Raw genomic sequence first — 17,987 nt, forward strand, 5'->3', positions numbered from 1 at the left:
ACAAATCATTCTTTCCTGGTGTTATTTACAGGAAGAAGATGTTAGTGAAACTCCTTTGTGATTTGCCCTGAGGAGTGATCTCAACCCAAATGTCAGGCTCTGGAAAAGTAACAGCTCAATAGAAATATTCTTGTCATTGACAAAAGTGCTGGCACCAGGGGCTGATCTGCACCCCACCTGTTGGCTGTTGGGGGTATTCAATGAAGTAAAGCCTGCACAGGCACCTCTGTGGCCTCTAGGGCTGCTTGACAGTTGACACTGGGACCACTGTAGTCATCCTAACCCTTCCTTACATATTCCCTTTCTCATGAGGCTTTACTCTTTCTCTTCTGACAGAACAAATATTTCCATTTCAACTTTGTTACCCTTTAAAGGAAAATGTATCTGACCATTATGTATGTGTTTTGTTTTGTTTTGGTTTGGTTTTTGGAGACAGGGTCTCATTGTGTCACCCAGGCTGGAGTGCAGTGGCTTGATTATGGCTCATTGCAACCTTGACTTCCTGGGCTCAGGTGATTCTCCAGCCTCGGCCTCCTAAATAGCTTGAACTACAGGTGTGCACCACCATGCCCAGCTAATTTTTGTATTTTTTTGTAGAGGCAAGTTTCCTCCATGTTGCCCAGGCTTGTCTTGAAGTCCTGGGTTCAAGTGATCCTCCCATTTTAGCCTCCCAGAGTGCTGTGATTACAGGTGTGAGCCACTGCATGCAGCCCTCTGACCATTGCTGAGTGAGACAGCTAACTCTAAGATTCCCTGTCTTAGTCTGCAATTTCTTATTTATTTCAGGTCCATATACCTTGATGGTGGGAAAGAGGTAGGGATGGTGGCAGTGACCATACAGGGAAGAAGTGAATCAGGAAGGGAACCATCTCTTTCATGAGTCTTTTCCATGACTCTTTCATTGACTTAAATGTGCCTGCCTAGTGCACTGAAGGGTCTCATTCTATGAGCAGAATTGGCAAGTGCAAGGATGATCTTCAGACAGACTCAACCACTGGGTTAGCTAGAATTATTCTTGGTCCCAGGTTGTGGGATGGGAAGGAGGGAGGGAGGGGGAGAGAGAGAGAGATTGAGAGAGAGAGAGAGAGAGAGAGAGAGAGAATGAAAATACACTTGATTTCTTGACTCTTGTCTTAAAGTATTGTGATTTTCCCAGAGTAATCACTCTTTTGAAACCAGGAAAGATTCAGTGGTTCTTTTTGTAAAGTTACTAATTTACACTTACCTAAATTGAGCAAATTATTGGCTCAGGGGAAGGAACAGGAGCCAAGTTATCTTGTTTTAGAGCTTGAATAGAAAAAGATTAGAGCCAGGTTTCCAGCTTCCCTCCAACAGTCCATAGCATCATCCCTTGGGCAACAGATGCCTCCCTACCCGCTTACTTGCTCTTGTTCCTGGGGTAAGAAATTATTTAGCTGCCACTTATCTCCTAGGTTCTTTTACTCATTTTTATCTCCAATGTGGTGCCTGGTGCGTGGTAAGTGCTCAGTAAATGGTAGTTGTCTTTATGAAGATGCTGCTTGCTTTCTCCTTACAGTTCAGGAAGCAAAATGGGTACATCCAGAAGAAAAACTGGATATGATGTAATAATAGCTAACATCTATTGTTGACTATGTACTAGACACTGCTAATGGCTTTACATATATTGTTTGATTTTTGAGCAACCTTATGGGGCTAATACCATTTTACTATTGAGAAATCTGAGTCTTAGAGAGATTAGGTACCTTAGCCAAGGTCACCCAACTTATAAGTGACAGAGGAGGGTTAGGAACCCAAGCAGTGTTGCCTAAACTTTTCTATTGCCTCAAAGAGGCAGAGAAGGAATCGGAGGGATGGATGCCTATATATTTGGAAGTGACCGAGGTACAGAAAATAAAATAGTGTCAGGGTGTTAGGAAGCCCTCCCTCCACCCCTGGATTCTAAAGGGAATCTTCCCACTTGCTTTCCGCAGCCTGAGGTTGCTTTGGTTAGATTCTGCTCCCCTGGGATGCTAGCCTGAGTTGAGGCTTTATGTACCTGCGTGGAAGAAGTGGCACAGAGCATTGTACACAACATATGGGGCTCCATTAGCATTTAGTGAGCGCTCAGCTGTGCACAGTGTCTCCTTAATGAATCACATGCAAGCTGAGCATCGCTATATTTATCCAAGCCCTGGGAGCAGGAGTGCTGGCTGTAGTCTCGCATGCCCCAGAACAGTGCCTTGCAGGTTGTTCCAGTTTTCCTTGTGGTCAGGGCCTTAGGGCCCTTCAATAATTTGTTCCCTGGCAGAATCTGCTGGTTTCTGAAGTATCTTTCCAGGCATTCTAGGCCAGAAGAAAATGTTTACGTCCTGAAGCTATAACAAAGCCCAAGCCCTAAAAAAGAACCTGGAAGCTATATCTGCTGTGCCCTTGACTTGAAGGCCACATTTGAAGAATTGCAGACAGATGAGGCATTTTTCTTTTCAAGCTTTTCAAGGGAGGTCCCGCTATGCTTAATCACCCTGCTATCATCAGATTATGTCTTCCTTATAATCTAAAAGCCTTATGAAGTTTTTTCCTCAGTCACTCCTTACTTGAAATATTTCTTTTATAGCTGGGCATTGGTGGCATGTGCCAATAGTCCCAGCTACTCAGGAGCATGAGGCTGGAGGATCCCTTGAGTCTGGGAGTTTGAGGCCAGCCTGGGCAACATATTGAGACCTCATATCTTACAAAATATTCCTCTTATGCTCAGATCAGAGAGTTTGTCCATACAATCACTTCTGTGCTTAGGAATCAGGAACAAGAATTTCTAATGTTTACTTAATGCTGATTAAATGCCAGCTACAATATTAAGCACTTGAAAAGAATTATCTCATGTTTTTCACCTCAAAATAACCATCTGAATGAGAATTAGAACTCTATTTTATTAGGAATAAAAGTAAAATTTCACAAAAGTAACTAACTGAGGATACACAGCAAGTATATGGAGGAGTCTGACTTGATAGCAAAGCCCTTTATACGAAATGGATTTTTCTTTCCTTTCTTCTTCCCAGATGTAGTCATGTCCTGTGACTCTTCTTCCCATTCCCAACCATTCCTCACCTAAAAAAAATAAATATTTTAAAATATGTATATATTTTAGAGATATGTATATATATATTTTTAAGGTTTATATAGATAATATATAATTATATATTTATTTATATTTAAATATATATAAATTTATATAAATATATATTTAAATATATAAATTTAAAATATAAATTTATATATAATAACTAGATTTATAATATATTATAAATTTATATTTTAATTTGTATTTTATATAAATTTAAATAAAATTTACCTTTAAATTATAAATTTAAGATTTATATAATATCTATATAATTTTCCCCCATTTTCCCCCTCGAATTGTTTTTTTATTGTTTATAAACTTAGACAGGTGCAAGATATATTTTTATCCCTGGACTTAAGTGTGGTGTCAAGGCACTTAACTTTTGAAATGAATAGCAGGGAGCAGATTGGATTCCCACCGGGGTGAAGTCCCGTAATGGTGGGTTCCTGAGATTTATGTCATCTGCCTTCCTATGTTAGATACTCAAAACATAGAAGAAGAATACCTGTTTCTGATTCAAGCCATATCACTAGCACAGTCTGTGACCTAAAGCAGATCACTTCTCTTCTTTTGAAAATTAAATTTAGTTTCCTACAAAATTTAAAGTTGAACAGAGAGCCTTGGTTTGGTCTTACAGACTAAAAATCTCTTTTCCTTTCAGCTCAGTCACATAATATTTACAAGACGGTGAAGCCAGGTCATTTGCCCTCTCTGGCTCTCAGTCTCTTCATCTGCACAATAAGAGCATGAACTAAATGCTCACTGGACATCTCAGCAGCTCGCTCTTGGTTTCAAACCCAGGGGAGTTGCAGGAAGAAGCCTGCTCTACTCTGCCTAGTTGTGACTAGTGAGGGTTTGCAATGAAACCAACCGGGGTTAGTCTAGGCAAAAAGGGGATTTTATTGTAAAGATGTTTGTACAGCTCATAACATCCAAAAAACAGTTAAATAATGAGACACAGAGAAGAAGGGAACCAGGACAGCCTCAGGGATCTCTTCAGCAGGAGCTCATGACCCTTCCCCCTGGACTGCTGCCATTTAGATGACTCCAAAAAAGCCTGTTTTTATGTTTCTTTCTTAAAAATGACAAATTCCAGAAGGAGAACTGCCAGGGGGGCATTCAGTTATGGAGGGTGGGTTGGACAGGCCAATCAACAGGAAAGTATTGCTGGAGCCCAGCCTTGTTGAAGGAGCAGGTGGTTCCCAGGAGGAGCTAGGCAGAACCCCCCACTACACACACAGGGACACCCTACAGAAAGATCCCACGTGTCTGTAAATGCGTGGGCAGCCAGATCTGGGTGTTAAATGTGGATGGGAGACTCTAGACCAGGAGCAGCCATGATGATGCAGTTCATTCAGTGTTTTCAGGCAGCTGTGCCTCGTGGAAAGAGTAGCAGACTTCAAGGCAAAAGGTGTGATGGGTGGGATTGCCGCTGGCTGTGGGCACAAAGAAAGACAAACAGTGCCATCTTGCTGGGAGGCTGACCACCACCATGCTGGATTATGATCCTCTCTTTTCAGCCAGGTCAAGCACAGGGTACTCTGGTCCCATCTTTTCCACTTTGATGGCATCTGGGCAAGTTTCAACCTCTTGAGAGTTTTTCTCTTTCCTTATTTGTGAAATGGGGATGAGAGCAATGATAATCACGCTCTTCTTCCAATTGACAATAGTACGGCAGGCAATAACAACTGCTGGGGACAGGCACCGTATTGAGCGCTTGCCGTGTGGGTCGGTCCTTGCTATCCTCTGACATAGTACTGTTACAATGTATGCTTTGCCCATGGGAAGCCAAGGCTTGTAGAAATTAAGCGGGGCAGTAAAGTGTAGAGCAAAGCAGTGTACAAAGAGACTGAGAGACTGAACTCAGGAGCCGATGGCCATGTTTGAGTTCTGGCTCTGACACTCACTAGCCTGGTATTCTCCCGCATGTGTGTAAGCTTCGTTAATTTGTTAAGTGGGCGTGATGCTAGTGCCTGCTTCATGCTGAGGTTGTGAGGAGTGAGTGATTTAACATGCATCCAGGATGGTGCCTGGAGCAGAGCGGTGCTCTGTAATGTTTGCTGTTGTAATAAAGTGCCCCCTGGACAGTGGGGATTTGAATCCAAAGCGGATTGACTCGAGAATACATACGCTGTGGCAGGTATCTCTGGTGGTGGGACAAGAAGGCTCAGCAGTGAGCGGTGTAAAAGCTGGGGTGGGGGCGAATTAGTGGAAGAAGCTATGGAGCTAAGGAGAGGAAGAGAATGAGGAGCCCTAGGCACGAGGCCACTTCAGGGCTCCTTGTCTCTGTGACCTTGAGCTGGACACCCAGAAGGTCAGCAGCAATTGCTGAGTCCCCATAACCGATGGGAACATTCAGCACAGACTTCCCTTACACTTCTGACTTCAGGAGGGCTTTAGAGAGGGGGTTAGTTAGAAAAAGAAGGAAAGAGAGACAGAGAGTGACTAAGACAGAAAGAGAGTGATAGAGTCGGGGAGTAGGGGCGGCGGCGGAGGGGGGAAGAGAACTAGATATAAAGACATAGATGCCCAAGGAGAGAAAGAGAGTGATTAACACTCAAGAAGATGAACAGAAGGGACACACACTTAGAGCCAGAGAAACGAAGCAGAAAAATAGGAAAGAAGGGTGAGGGGAAGGATGGGGATTTTGCAGAGACAGCGCTGAGGGGGCCGTGACTGGCTGGCCTGCTCTGTGGTCGATGAGCAAACAAACCTGTTTAGTGTGTCAGTGCTTTATCTAGGAAAGCACCTTTGCCAAGGCCCGGGTGCACTAAGGAGCCTTTTGAGTGTGTAGGGCTGTGACAGGAGAGACTCTCTTTATCTGTATTGGAGACAGGAGCGCTCTTCTGTGCATTTCACACTGTATGCCACAGATTAGGCTGTGGATATTTCACGGTTGGCAGTAAATGCTTGTTTGGAGAAGCCTTGAGCCGAACAACACTCCTAAGGCTGGGGGAAGGGGTTGATAAGAGTCAGGTATCTGGAGACTGGTTTTATATGAGGGGCTGGTTCTGTGCAATTTTACACTTGTATATTATTATAGGCATTGAAAGTCCCTGGAAGGATCCATGAAAATGTTGACTATAGCTGACCTCCCTGGTTGGATTAATGAAGAGTCTCACCTTCTAAGTTATGTATTTCAATTAGGTTTACATGTTTTACAATGTAGGGCCTTTATAATCCGAGCAACAACAGCTTGAGTTAAGGTAATAAGTACACTCTTGAAATGAGGGCAGGAAAGGCAAGGGCCCCTGACATAAAATGGGTTGTTGGTACTCATCTGACAAGCAGGCAATGGCTAGGTGGAAATGGCAGCACATTTGAAAATATTTCTCCTTGATGTTTCCAAGATACTTTGAAAATCTGATGACCACGATCCTCTGATTCTTGCAGAGGGGTGAAAATTATTAATGTCCCCTCAGCTCAGACAAATTTCTTTCCTTTGGAGTTTCCTTGGAGTTTAAAAAATACAGCAGAAGGTGTATTCCCTGTTAGTTGGTGGGTTTCTGTTGGGTGTGGTGGATATGAGGCTTTTCTCTTGAGAAAATGATGCACGCAGCATATGCAGAATCCTCTCCTCCCTGAAGTTCCCATCTCCCACTCCTTTTTGTTTTAAATTTTAAATGAAGTTTGTGCCTGGTACACACTTTTAAAGGTATTGTCTGTTTGCTTGAGAAATGACCCAGATGTATCTTGTTTCAGGCTTTACGAAGGCAAAGAACAGATGGAGTTTGAAGAATCCATGAGACGGCTCTTTGAATCTATCAACAATCTGATGAAAAGTCAATACAAAACTACCATCCTTTTGCAGGTTGGTTTACACTACAATAAAATCTGTCTTTTCCTTGGTCATCCAGTAAATAACAGCATGCTAAGATAATGTCTTCTTTTTCTGAAATATGCAAACTTGTGTCAAGTGAAGGCCTGGGCTGGCCACTTGGTTGAAGACCAAGGGCTCCTCAGGACAAGAGAAAACATGTTTATTGTTTGCTTCCCATGAAGGCAGCAGTGCCTTCTTTTAAAATAGCTCTGAAGCTTTTGTTGCCTGGAAGGAAATCAGTCAAACTGGATCCACTTCTGATGGAGAGAATAGTTATGGGGGCAGTCTCTTAAGCCGAGGCTCCAATAGTTTATTTTTTATTCTCAACAACATAAAGTCAGGGACTCTTTTGGGATTAAAGAGAGCTCCTCAATAAACAAGAGGTACTTTGGAGAGAATGAGCCCTCTAATGTGTGGTCCATGATGCTAATCTGCAGATTCTGCAAATCTTTGAGAAACTGCGAGGCTTACCCCTGTGTTTGAGAAAGAGTTGAGCGGCAGAGAGTCTGAATGAAGAGGCTGTTTTCAGGGAGACTTCAGAACTTCCACAGGATGTACTTGCAAGCGCTGGGGGTGTGGATGGGGGAAGCTGGGAGTGCTTCATGTGTTGTGAATAAAGGAAGCCCAAACACATTTATCTAAATCAATGAGTTAATGCAGATTGCTGCTGCTTTTTAAAAAATCGATGTTATTCTTTTAGTTGCTAATTCTAACCAGCGCCTGGGATGCCCAGGCGCTGGTTAGAATTAATGAAGTACTAGTGTTTAGCTAGAATGAAGGTGAGGAAGCAGAGGCAGAAATCTGCTTGGGGAATGTTTGCTTCTCACACTATGGGTTCCAGACTCTGTATGTTACAATTGCGTGGGGATCTTTAATACATTTTGATACCTGGTTACAACTGTAACCAGGGGAGCATACCCAGCTCCCAGTTAGGAAGAGGTTCTCGGCCTCTCTGACGCGAAAGAGTGGAGAAAGGGGCCCCAGAGGCACGGTGAGTTTGCCGTTTGAATAAATACCATGTACCCAAAGAGTTTTGTAGAAAAGCGATTTATTAGATAGGGTTGTGGGGAGAGAGGGCAGAGGGGGACCAAGAGAGGGGAAAGCAGGGTGGAGAGGGAGCTTCCACGCTGTTATGGGATGGGAACCCAGACTGGGAAATCTGTATAGGTAGGAGCAGCTGAAGTTTTAACCCTGGAGTTATTCCCACCCCCATTCATGTTCTCGTCCAATGAGAGGAGTTCTTTCAAACGTCCTCTGGAGTGATTGATCTTTGACTCTGATACTGGATTGGCTGCTTGGTCCACAATCCTGAGTTACAGAGCCCCCTCCTCCCAGAGCTTTCGGAGATTTTGGGACAAAAGAGCCCCACCTGGCTTTTCCTACCTGGCCTGCTGTAGGCGAAAATTAAACAAGGAATTTTACATTTGAAGCCCCTCTGATTCCCGGATGGAGGCATGGAGGAGGTGCTCAAAGGAAATCCCTGCATTTGAAACTACACCCCTCAAGGACCCAGGAAGAGAAGTCCCTCACAACTACCAGACTTTCTGATTTAATTGGTATGAAGTGTGACCCAGGCCAGGTGATTTTAATGTGAAGCAAAGTTTGAGAACCACTCTGCTGATGGCTTCCTTTAATTTAACAAATAGGGGAAACTTGTGTGTTGGGGAAGACTTTGTTTTATTCATCATGTGTCTTCAGCACTCAAAATAATCCTGATAATCCAAACGTTTATTCTCCTCAGAATGTGTATCTATATTTCTTGATCGAATTGAATAACTGAATGTCCTAACACTATTTGGTCTTGTGTAACAAGGTTAAGAACACAACTACTCACCTTCAGAATCCGCACTAGTAAAATACCCAAAAAGCTTCTGTTTTATAATGAAGCAAAGGAGGAAGAGGTATAAATGATTAAAAATGATTTAAGCTAAACTATGTAACAAGCTTTACACTTCATGCTCCACATATATTTATTTTACCCTCTCAATAATCCCCTAAATTATACATTAGGCCTCCCATGTTATAAAAGGATAAACTGAGGCTCAGAAAACTGAAATGATGTGCTGGAGACTACACGCCCACATCTCTCTGGTCTAAAGCCAAAGCTCCTTCTCCTGCACCAAATGTCACAGACTACAGAAGACTCCTTTTGTGGGATTTGCCAACATCACAGGGGCTTGACCCCTCTGCCTTCATCATTAAGTTCTCTTCAGGTGGTACTGCTCTTCATATTTGAAAATAACTTCAAATTCTTCTTTGATAAGTTTTCAGCAGCCATATAAGTAGATGGAAAGTATCATTGATTTTATGAAAATCCCTGAGGCTAAATTTGGTCCTTAGAGCAAATTGAAAAAGAGATAAAGCCCCTTTGTATGTCTCTGGGGTGGAAATCTACAAGAAGAAACCAGCATAATCTGGCCCAAATCGCAAGGAAAACAAGGCATTTCTAACACAGCTACCTGGACAAGAAGAACCTGGGTAAAAAGACTTATGCCAAAACCATAATAATCATATTAGTTCTCTAATCCTAATATTAGGATTATCCTGAGTGTTGAAAACACAATGATTAGTGTGTCTTCAATTAATAATCATTTATTAGTTGATGCTTAATAGGTATCTGTTGCATTAATTCATGGCACTAGGGATAGGTCTTAAGGTCTCTATTTTATTGATGAGGGAATTGAAGCTCAGGCAGTTGAAACAGCTTCCTCCAGGCACCATTCCTGTGAAGTGGGATGGCTCAGATTCATAACTATTCCTTCCTGGCTCTGAAGACCATATTCACTGCCACGACATTAGCATGTTCTTTATACTGTTTGTTTAGGCCCTACTGGGGATAGATGTCTTCCCTTGGATTAGTTGGGACTGCAGTCTTTTAGTTTTCATTTTCCCTTACCCACTGCTCGTTAAAAAACGAACCAACAAACTAAAAACATCTTCCTCATATTCCTAACACCCCCATCATTCTGTGACAAAGGGGATAACAGGGGCAGGGGAAAGCATGAGAAGATGCAGCAGGAGCCCCAGCTGGCCACTGCATCTGTATCACATTGGAAGCAACTAACTTCCAGTGAGCAGCCACACAGTGCTGGGATATCAGGAGAGAGCCAAGGATGACCAGTTACCATGAGAGAGGCTATAGGGTTGAATTAGGTGTGAAATCAGTTCCAAGGAAGCTGAAGGGTGAAAGAGCAGAAACGATGAGCAAATAGATAAAGCCAGTTCCTCATCCCAGAGGAGAAAGGTGCTGATGCCCCAAATAAGTAGAGGTGCCATGGAGAGAGAGAAGGATGGAAGAGGGAATAGGTCATTGTGGAGCTACTCTTTCTAATTTCAGCACCTGTTTCCCTATGATGGGCTACAAATATCTTAGGGGAAGGAACAAAGGGAGAGAGAGTGTAAGAAGGCAGGGAAAGAAAGAAGGAGGGAGGAAGAAAGGAAGCTAGGAAGCAAAGGGGAGCAAGTGAGCATTTGCCACTCTGAAGACACCTGGTCAACAGGAATGCTCTTCTTTATGAGCTCCATGACCGTACATTGGTCACTTAACTTCTCAATGTCTCAGTTACCTCATCTATAAATGTTCATTGTGTGGGTGAGGATCAAATGAGCATTGTCTGCAGAACAACTTATAACATGCTATGCAAATGCAATGAACTAATACGATTGTTATGGTTTTGGCATAAGTCTTTTTACCCAGGTTCTTCTTGTCCAGGTAGCTGTGTAGAAATACATGGCTTTCCTTGTAATTTGGGCCAGGTTTGTTGGTTTGTTCTCATAGATTTCCACCCCAGAGACATAGAAAGGGGCTTCATCTCTTTTTCAATTTGCTCTAGGGGCCAAGTTTAGCCTCAGGAATTTTCATAAAGCCAGTGATGCTTTCCACTTATTTATATGGCTGTTGAAAACTTACCCATGAAGAATTTAAAGTTATATTCAAATATGGAGAGCAGTACCATCTGAAGAGAACTTAATGATGAGGGTAGAGGGGTCGACCTGTGTGATGTTGGCAGATCCCACACAAGGAGTCTTCTATAGACTTTGACATTTGTTGCAGGAGGAGCTTTGGCTTTTAACCAGAGAAATGTGGGCATGTAGCCTTGAACTCATCATTTCAACTTTCTGAGCCTCAGTTTATCCTTTTATAACATGGGAGGCCTAATGTATAATTTAGGGGATTATTGAGAGGGTAAAATGAAGTAATATATGTGAAGCATGAAGTATAAAGCCTGTTACATAGTTTGGTTTAAACCGTTTTTAATCATTTATACCTCTTCCTCCTTGATCTCATCATAAAACAGAAGTTTTTTGGGTATTTTACTAGTGAGGATTCTGAAGGTGGGTATTTGTGTTTCTAGTCTTGTTACACAAGACCAAATAGTGTTAGTACATTCATTTATTCAGTCAGATCAAGAAATGTAGATATACATTCTGAAAAGAATAAACCCACAAGAAGTGACTGTATGAAAAAACATGGTATGGGAATGTTTGACCTAGTGAAATAATATGAGATGACCGGAGTCTTGATTCTGAGCCTGCATGGGGTGTGAGCTATTAGTAACATCAGCCATAAGTGCTGGGGCTGGAGGGCGGGGGCGGGGTGGTGGTGCAGAGAATAAGATTGCCCGTGGTTGATGTTCCTGGTTCAAACTTTTTGCATCCAGCTGGATAGCAGCTTATGTTGGAAACCCCCATTTGTGTGCAGCTTAATTGTGAGTAGAGCAGATCTGGTTCAAATCTCAGCTGTGTCCACTGTGAATTCTGAAACCTAAGCAAGTTATTACTCATCTCTAATGCTTACCCGGCTTTTGTGAGTTGCTTTCTGTGGTTTTTCTTATTGTTCTGAGTTGGCATGGCAGCAGCTCACCAAGACCATGGAGAATTTAAAGCCAGAAGTTCAAAGAGGAGAGGAGCAATAAAAACACTTTCCACTGATTACCTACCATGTTCCAGGCATGGAACTGGGCTCTTCACATACAGCGTTTTAAATCCTGCCAGAGATCTTCAAGGAGCCACTATCCTCAGTGTCCATAGGAGGCTCATAAAGTTAAATAGTTAATCGCAAATTACACGTATTTGTAGTCCTGGAGCTAGGATTTGAATCCGCCTAGATCTTTTGCCTCCAAAGCACTGTTCTTCTCTTTGCCATAGGTAAGGTGTAGGCCAGGGGTTTCCATGTGTTTTCAACAATGAGCCACATGCTCAGAAGTCCTTGCATGTGCCAACCCTGTGAATGCGGTTGATAAAATTGATGGCAGATTTGGAGGGTCAACACCAGATGCTTGTAAATTAGATAGCACTTGTAAATTAGATAGCGCTCACATGTGAGTAAAAGGCATATGGTGATGCCATGCAGGCTGATTTGCCCCATTCTCCTTACGGTCCATGATATTTCATAATGCCCCAATTTGATGGCACAAGTGGAATTAAATGAACAGCTTGTATTGAATGGCATGCTCTCTTGGCTACTGTGAATGCCACTCATGCTAATGAAGTCACTGGAGTGTCTAGGAGGGCGGGGACTCTGCCATTTATATCCCCAGTGTCTGGAACAATGGCTGACACACAGAAAGTGCTCAAATAACTACTCTCTGAATGAATGAATGAACATGGTTGGGTGCAGTGGCTCATGCCTATAATACTGCACTTTAGGAGGCTGAGGCGAGAGGATCTCTCAAGCCCAGGAGTTCAAGACCAGGCTGGGCAACATATGAGACCCTGTCTCTACAAAAAAAAAAAAAATTATCTAGGCATGGTGGTATGTGCTTGTGGTCCCAGGTACTCAGAAAACTGAGGCAGGAGGATCACTTGAGCCTAGGGCGTCGAGGCTGTAGTGAGCTGTGATTGTGCCACTGCATTCCAGCCTGGGCAACAAAGCAAGATTCTGTATCTTAAAAAAATAAATACTGACTTCTACCATTTTGTTTAGTTTGGTGTTTCAGTGTTTATTGCATGTCAAGTGTTGAGCTAAAAGCTTTACATATATTGTTAGCCCAGTTGATCTTTGTGACAACAACCTTATAAGACAAATAGTTTCTTTTTTAAATTTTACTTTAAGTTCTGTGATAGGTGCGCAGAACGTGCAGGATTGTTACATAGGTATAAGTGTGCCATGGTGGTTTGCTGCACCTATCAACCCGTCATCTAGGTTTTAAGCCTCACGTGCATTAGCTATTTGTCCTGATGCTCTCCTTCCCCTTGTCCCCCACCCCCTGACAGGCCCCATGTGTGTTGTTCCTGTCCCTGTGCCCATGGGTTCTTATTGTTCAACTCCCACTTGTGAGTGAGAACATGTGGTATAAAGCAGAGATAAAGATTATATGCAAAGACAAATAGTCTTTATCTCTGCTTTACGAATGAGGAAAATGAGGCTTAAAGTGGTTAAGTGATTTACCGCGGCTGAAAATTAGTAGATCTTGGATTTAAATCTTGGCTGTATAAGTCTAGAGTTTGAGTTCTTAATCACTACCAAGCAATAGGATAATTTAATTATGACCCAAGTCTTCTGGCAAAACACCAGGTGGATAAGACTCAGGGGACTCCATAATGTTGAGTTACAGAAAGGATGGAAACACACATATTCTGGAATCTGTTGGTTCCTTTCCCTTCACTTTGCCTGAGAGATTAGTGATGAGGCTGAATGTCCTGAGAGAGTTACATTTATGTTCCCCAGGGACAACGCAGCATCCCAAAGGAAACTGCCTTCTTAAGGTCATGCTGTGGAGAATTCCTGTGACATCATTTTTCTAGTTTCCATGGACCTTGATCATCTACTACTTGGCTAAAATAAAAGGATTAAAAATTCATGGGAATAGTACCTGTTTTGAATGCCTGTGGCTCTTGAAGATGTCTAGTAGCATTCTTGCATAACTGTGTATCATTTTAAGACATGTTCATTTTGGCCAGAAGTCTGTGTCTACTGGCACCAACACTAGTCACTCTGTTTGAAAGAGAGGGAGAGAGAGAGTGAGAGGAAGAGAGCGCAGGAAGGCCTGAGAACACTCAGCAGACAAATCTCTTTGATATTGGAGGCATGCTAGTTTGGTTTTAACTTTCGTTGTTATGTTTAAACATTTGCTGTTTGCTAATTCTGGTGAAGTCCATCTAGAAGGCAATGATCTCAAGTGTCCTCCCTTGATTTGCCTTTGGGACAGTAAAACCACTATTGCTTGCTTTGGATTTGGTTCTTTTCTTGAGGGATATACCTGGCCTTTGGCAGAGGGGTTCAGAGTGGATGATTAATCTAGGAAATTCACTCAGTGCCACATGATCACCTAATTACCAAGGCAGCAAACATTTTCCTGTTGGTCCCCTGTAGATGTGGTAAGGAGGATCCTTAAGGGATGTCAGAAAAACTGCATTTTATTTTCAAAAACTTCTTACAAAGGGTGGGGGACGCTCTTTTCCCACTTCCTTCTCCAAATAGCCTTCTCCTCCCTGCTGAATCCTCCCCACTTGCCGAGAGAGAATGCCTTTCCTGCAGCGTGATGGGCAGTAGTGGATGTACTGGGTAAGAGCCAGCTGGACAGAGCTGGGTACTCATCTTTGCTTTGCTGCTCATTAGCTACATGGCTTCTGGCAAGTTATTTAACCTCTCCGTGCCATGGTTTTCTCATTGGTAAAATGGGATTAACAATATCCACTCAGAATAGTTGGAAGAATTAAATGAGATGATGCATATAAAGTATTTGGCATGTATACAGTTTCCAGTAATGGTTTCTATTTTATTGTTATTCATTTTTGAGGCAGCATCTCTGTCTGTCACCCTGGCTGGAGTGCGGTGACAAAACGCAGCACACTGCAGCCTTTAGCTCCAGGGCTGAAGTGATCCTCATACTTCAGCCTCCTGAGTAGCTGGGACCACAGTCCTGTGCCACCATGCCTGGCTAATTTTTTTACTTTTCTGTAGAGATGAGGTCTTGCCATGTTGCTCAGGCTGGTCTTGAACACCTGGGCTCAGGTGATCAACCCCTCATCCTCCCTAAGTGCTGGGATTATAGGCATGAGCCACTATGCCCAGCCATGGTTCCCATTTAAATAACCCTATGATTCATAATCCTATTGTATGTGTATGTGTGTATATACATCACATGTATGTTATTGTATATATGTATGTATGTGTTTTAAGTATTATATACAATATAGGAATATAGACTATGGGATGAAAGTAATAATGACATAATATTATTTTTTATAGAATGGTAGTAATAACGAGAGTGAAAGTAATAGAACAGCTGGGTGCAGTGACTCCAGCCTGCAACCCCAGCACTTTGGGAGGCTGAGGTGGGTGGATCACCTGAGGTCAGGAGTTCGAACCCAGACTAGCCAACGTGATGAAATCCTGTCTCTACTAAAAATACAAAAAATTAGCCAAGCGTGGTGACAGACGCCTGTAATCCCAGCTACTCAGGGGTTGAGGCAGGAGAATCGCTTGAACACAGGAGGCAGAGATTGCAGTAAGCAGAGATGGCGCCACTGTACTCCATCCTGGGCGACAGAGCGAGACTCTGTCTCAAAAAAATAAATAAAATAAATTTAAATAAATAAATAAATAATAGAACAGTAAAACCCAGTTCCCAGGAGGCTGACAGATCTGGAAACTTGTAACAAATGGAGTCTCCCATAGTCTTATGACTGAGGTGCTCCGCCTTCTGGAAGCATTCGGTGCTGGCACCTGCTGAAGTTGCCTGTTGTCACCCACCCCGGTGCGTCAAAACAAGACTATAGACAAAAGTCGTCTGGCCAGTGCTGACCATGACAACAGTCTTGGTAAACTTCCTGAGGCAGAGATGGGCTGTCCCTATAGGGAGAAAAAGCCACAGGCCTGCCACTTCTCTGTGAGGCGGCCTGGACCAGATGCAAATTTAATACTCTCCTGTCACATTGCTAATACCCTCTGAGTCTCAGGTGACAGCTACTTGCTTCCTTTGACTGTATTGCCAGCTCAGAGTGGGAGACTGGGAAGATGGGTTCCTTCTGAGCATCCCCTCTGGTAGCCTGTGCAGTTCCTTGCTAACAGTTAAAGTGTGTAAGTGTGTGTGCTGTGCAGACTCCTGGTGACTGCGGTTCCACCATATCCCTCCAAAGCCCTGGAATGACGTGCAGCTCTGGAAAGCCACAAACCCTCAGAGGACACTGAAGTCCTGCCTTTCCCCAAAGGGATTTGTTTCTGTGCGTGTTTCTCACTTTGGCCTTAATTATGATGAGTACACATGATACTCTGTTTGGGTGTGGGGAATGATGGCCAGTGCTTGAGTAATGAGATGGGAAGAGACTCGGCATATACCATCATGAAGAGGCTGAGGCTCAAGGAGTGAAGAAATGAGCCTAGGCTCATGCAGTGCTGGGTGGAGAGCTCAGGGCCCTGTGGCCTCTATGTTCTTTGGCCTAAGAGTGGATGAAGAAATAGTTTGTTAGAAGTGCTTGGATCAGGCCAGGTTTGATGGGTCATGCCTGTAATCCCAGCACTTTGGGAGGCCAAGATGGGTGAATCACTTGAAGTCATGAGTTCAAGACCAGGCTGACCAACATGGTGAAACCCCATCTCTACTAAAAATGCAAAATTAGCCAGACATGGTGGCGCATGCCTGTAATCCCAGCTGCTCAGGTGGCTGAGGCAGGAGAATCACTTGAACCTGGGTGATGGAGGTTGCAGCAAGCTAAGATCACCCCATTGTACTCCAGCCTGGGCAACAAGAACAAAACCCTATCTCAAAATAGAAGTGTTTGGACTAGGCTTTTTTCAGGGCACATGCCTCAGTATATGGCATCCCTTTAGACATTAGAGGTTGTAAATTAGTAGCCTCTGGAAGAAATGCAACCTGCATTTGTGTTTGATTTGTCTAGCAAATCAAAATGTTAAATCAAAGTGTTAAAACAATTGAACAGGAATGACTGAGTCTTTAGGCAGAGAATAGAATCCACACATCTCATCACTTCTCACTGCCCTGTCCTCATTCCATATCACTTCTTTCTGCTGCTTGCCTAGCTCTGCAGTCATCTGATTTTGCTACATCTGCTTGGTGTTTCCTGATAAAGATGGTCCTTGACCGACTAGATTGGAATGTACTGGATACTGTGACTGCCTGGAGGAATGTCATAATGCTTCTTAGCATATTAAAATTATAAAAAGTTCTACAGTTTTTAAAAAAAAAACCTCACTGGTTTATCTTTGCTTAAACCAGTGCTTCCCAAAATTCTTTGATTGCAAACCCTTTTCTTTTACAGAATACCTAACACCGTCCTATGGGACAAGCGGTTCCAATAGAACATAGTTTCAGAAACAATGGCTTTGGAATGTTGTTTTGTCTTATAATCTACATTTAAAAGAATAAAGAATAAATCTGTAGATACAAAATCCAATAACTATAAAGTCTGATAAATATGACAGTCTACAAATTCAAATCTTTCTATGCAGTGGAACATCATGATAAGCAGGAGAAGATTCTTGTAAGATGTGTTACTGTAAAAGGGTTAATATTAAAGGTGCATGAAGAATTCTACAAACCAATGAGAAAAAAAAACAAAATAAGAATGGAAAAAGTATATGAACATGGAATTTAGTAAATATAGATGTTCAATAAATATAGAAAATATGCCCAACCATACTAGCAACCAAGGAGCTGCAAATTACACATCAGATCTACAAAAATCTAAAAGACTGTATGTCCAGTGGTAACAAGGTATGGGGAAAGGAAAAGCTGGTTAAAGGAAATTGGTTACTGCCTCTTCTAAGGTAATTGGCAGTCTCTCCTAAGATTTATATGTCTATTCATTTTTATACACTAATTCTTCTTTGAACAATCCATCCTACAAGGATTTTTACAGATACACAAACATATATGTTAAGTAGTTTTTACCACATATTTATAATAAAGAAAAACTGAAAATAGCATGGCACCTATTAGCAGGGGTGGGCTGAAAAAGGTACAATGTACCCATTTGAGCAGTGCTGGGCAGTGGTTAGAAATGAAAAGAATGTACTCTATGAGATGGCAGGATGCCACTGGTGTGTGGTTAACTACGAAAAGCAAGTTGCAGCCCTGTATATTTACATACACACACAGATGCACATACACGTTCGTGCATAGA

At 42.6% G+C, this 17,987-nt stretch overlaps 1 protein-coding gene across 2 annotated transcripts in view; it reads left to right on the forward strand.

Annotated features, from left to right (window-relative positions):
* DOCK2 (dedicator of cytokinesis 2) overlaps window positions 1-17,987 on the forward strand; it is a 437,527-nt gene that overhangs the window by 97,823 nt on the left and 321,717 nt on the right. For both annotated transcript variants that reach the window (XM_064376547.1, XM_064376548.1), the window contains exon 23: window positions 6,782-6,890. In XM_064376547.1, the coding sequence (XP_064232617.1) occupies window positions 6,782-6,890 (109 nt within the window). The remainder of the gene's footprint in view (window positions 1-6,781; window positions 6,891-17,987) is intronic.

The sequence above is a fragment of the Aotus nancymaae genome, unplaced genomic scaffold, assembly GCF_030222135.1.
Source record: "Aotus nancymaae isolate 86718 unplaced genomic scaffold, 86718_ANA_hifiasm-v0.15.2.pri h1tg000015l_1, whole genome shotgun sequence".
Classification (NCBI taxonomy): Eukaryota; Metazoa; Chordata; class Mammalia; order Primates; family Aotidae; genus Aotus; species Aotus nancymaae.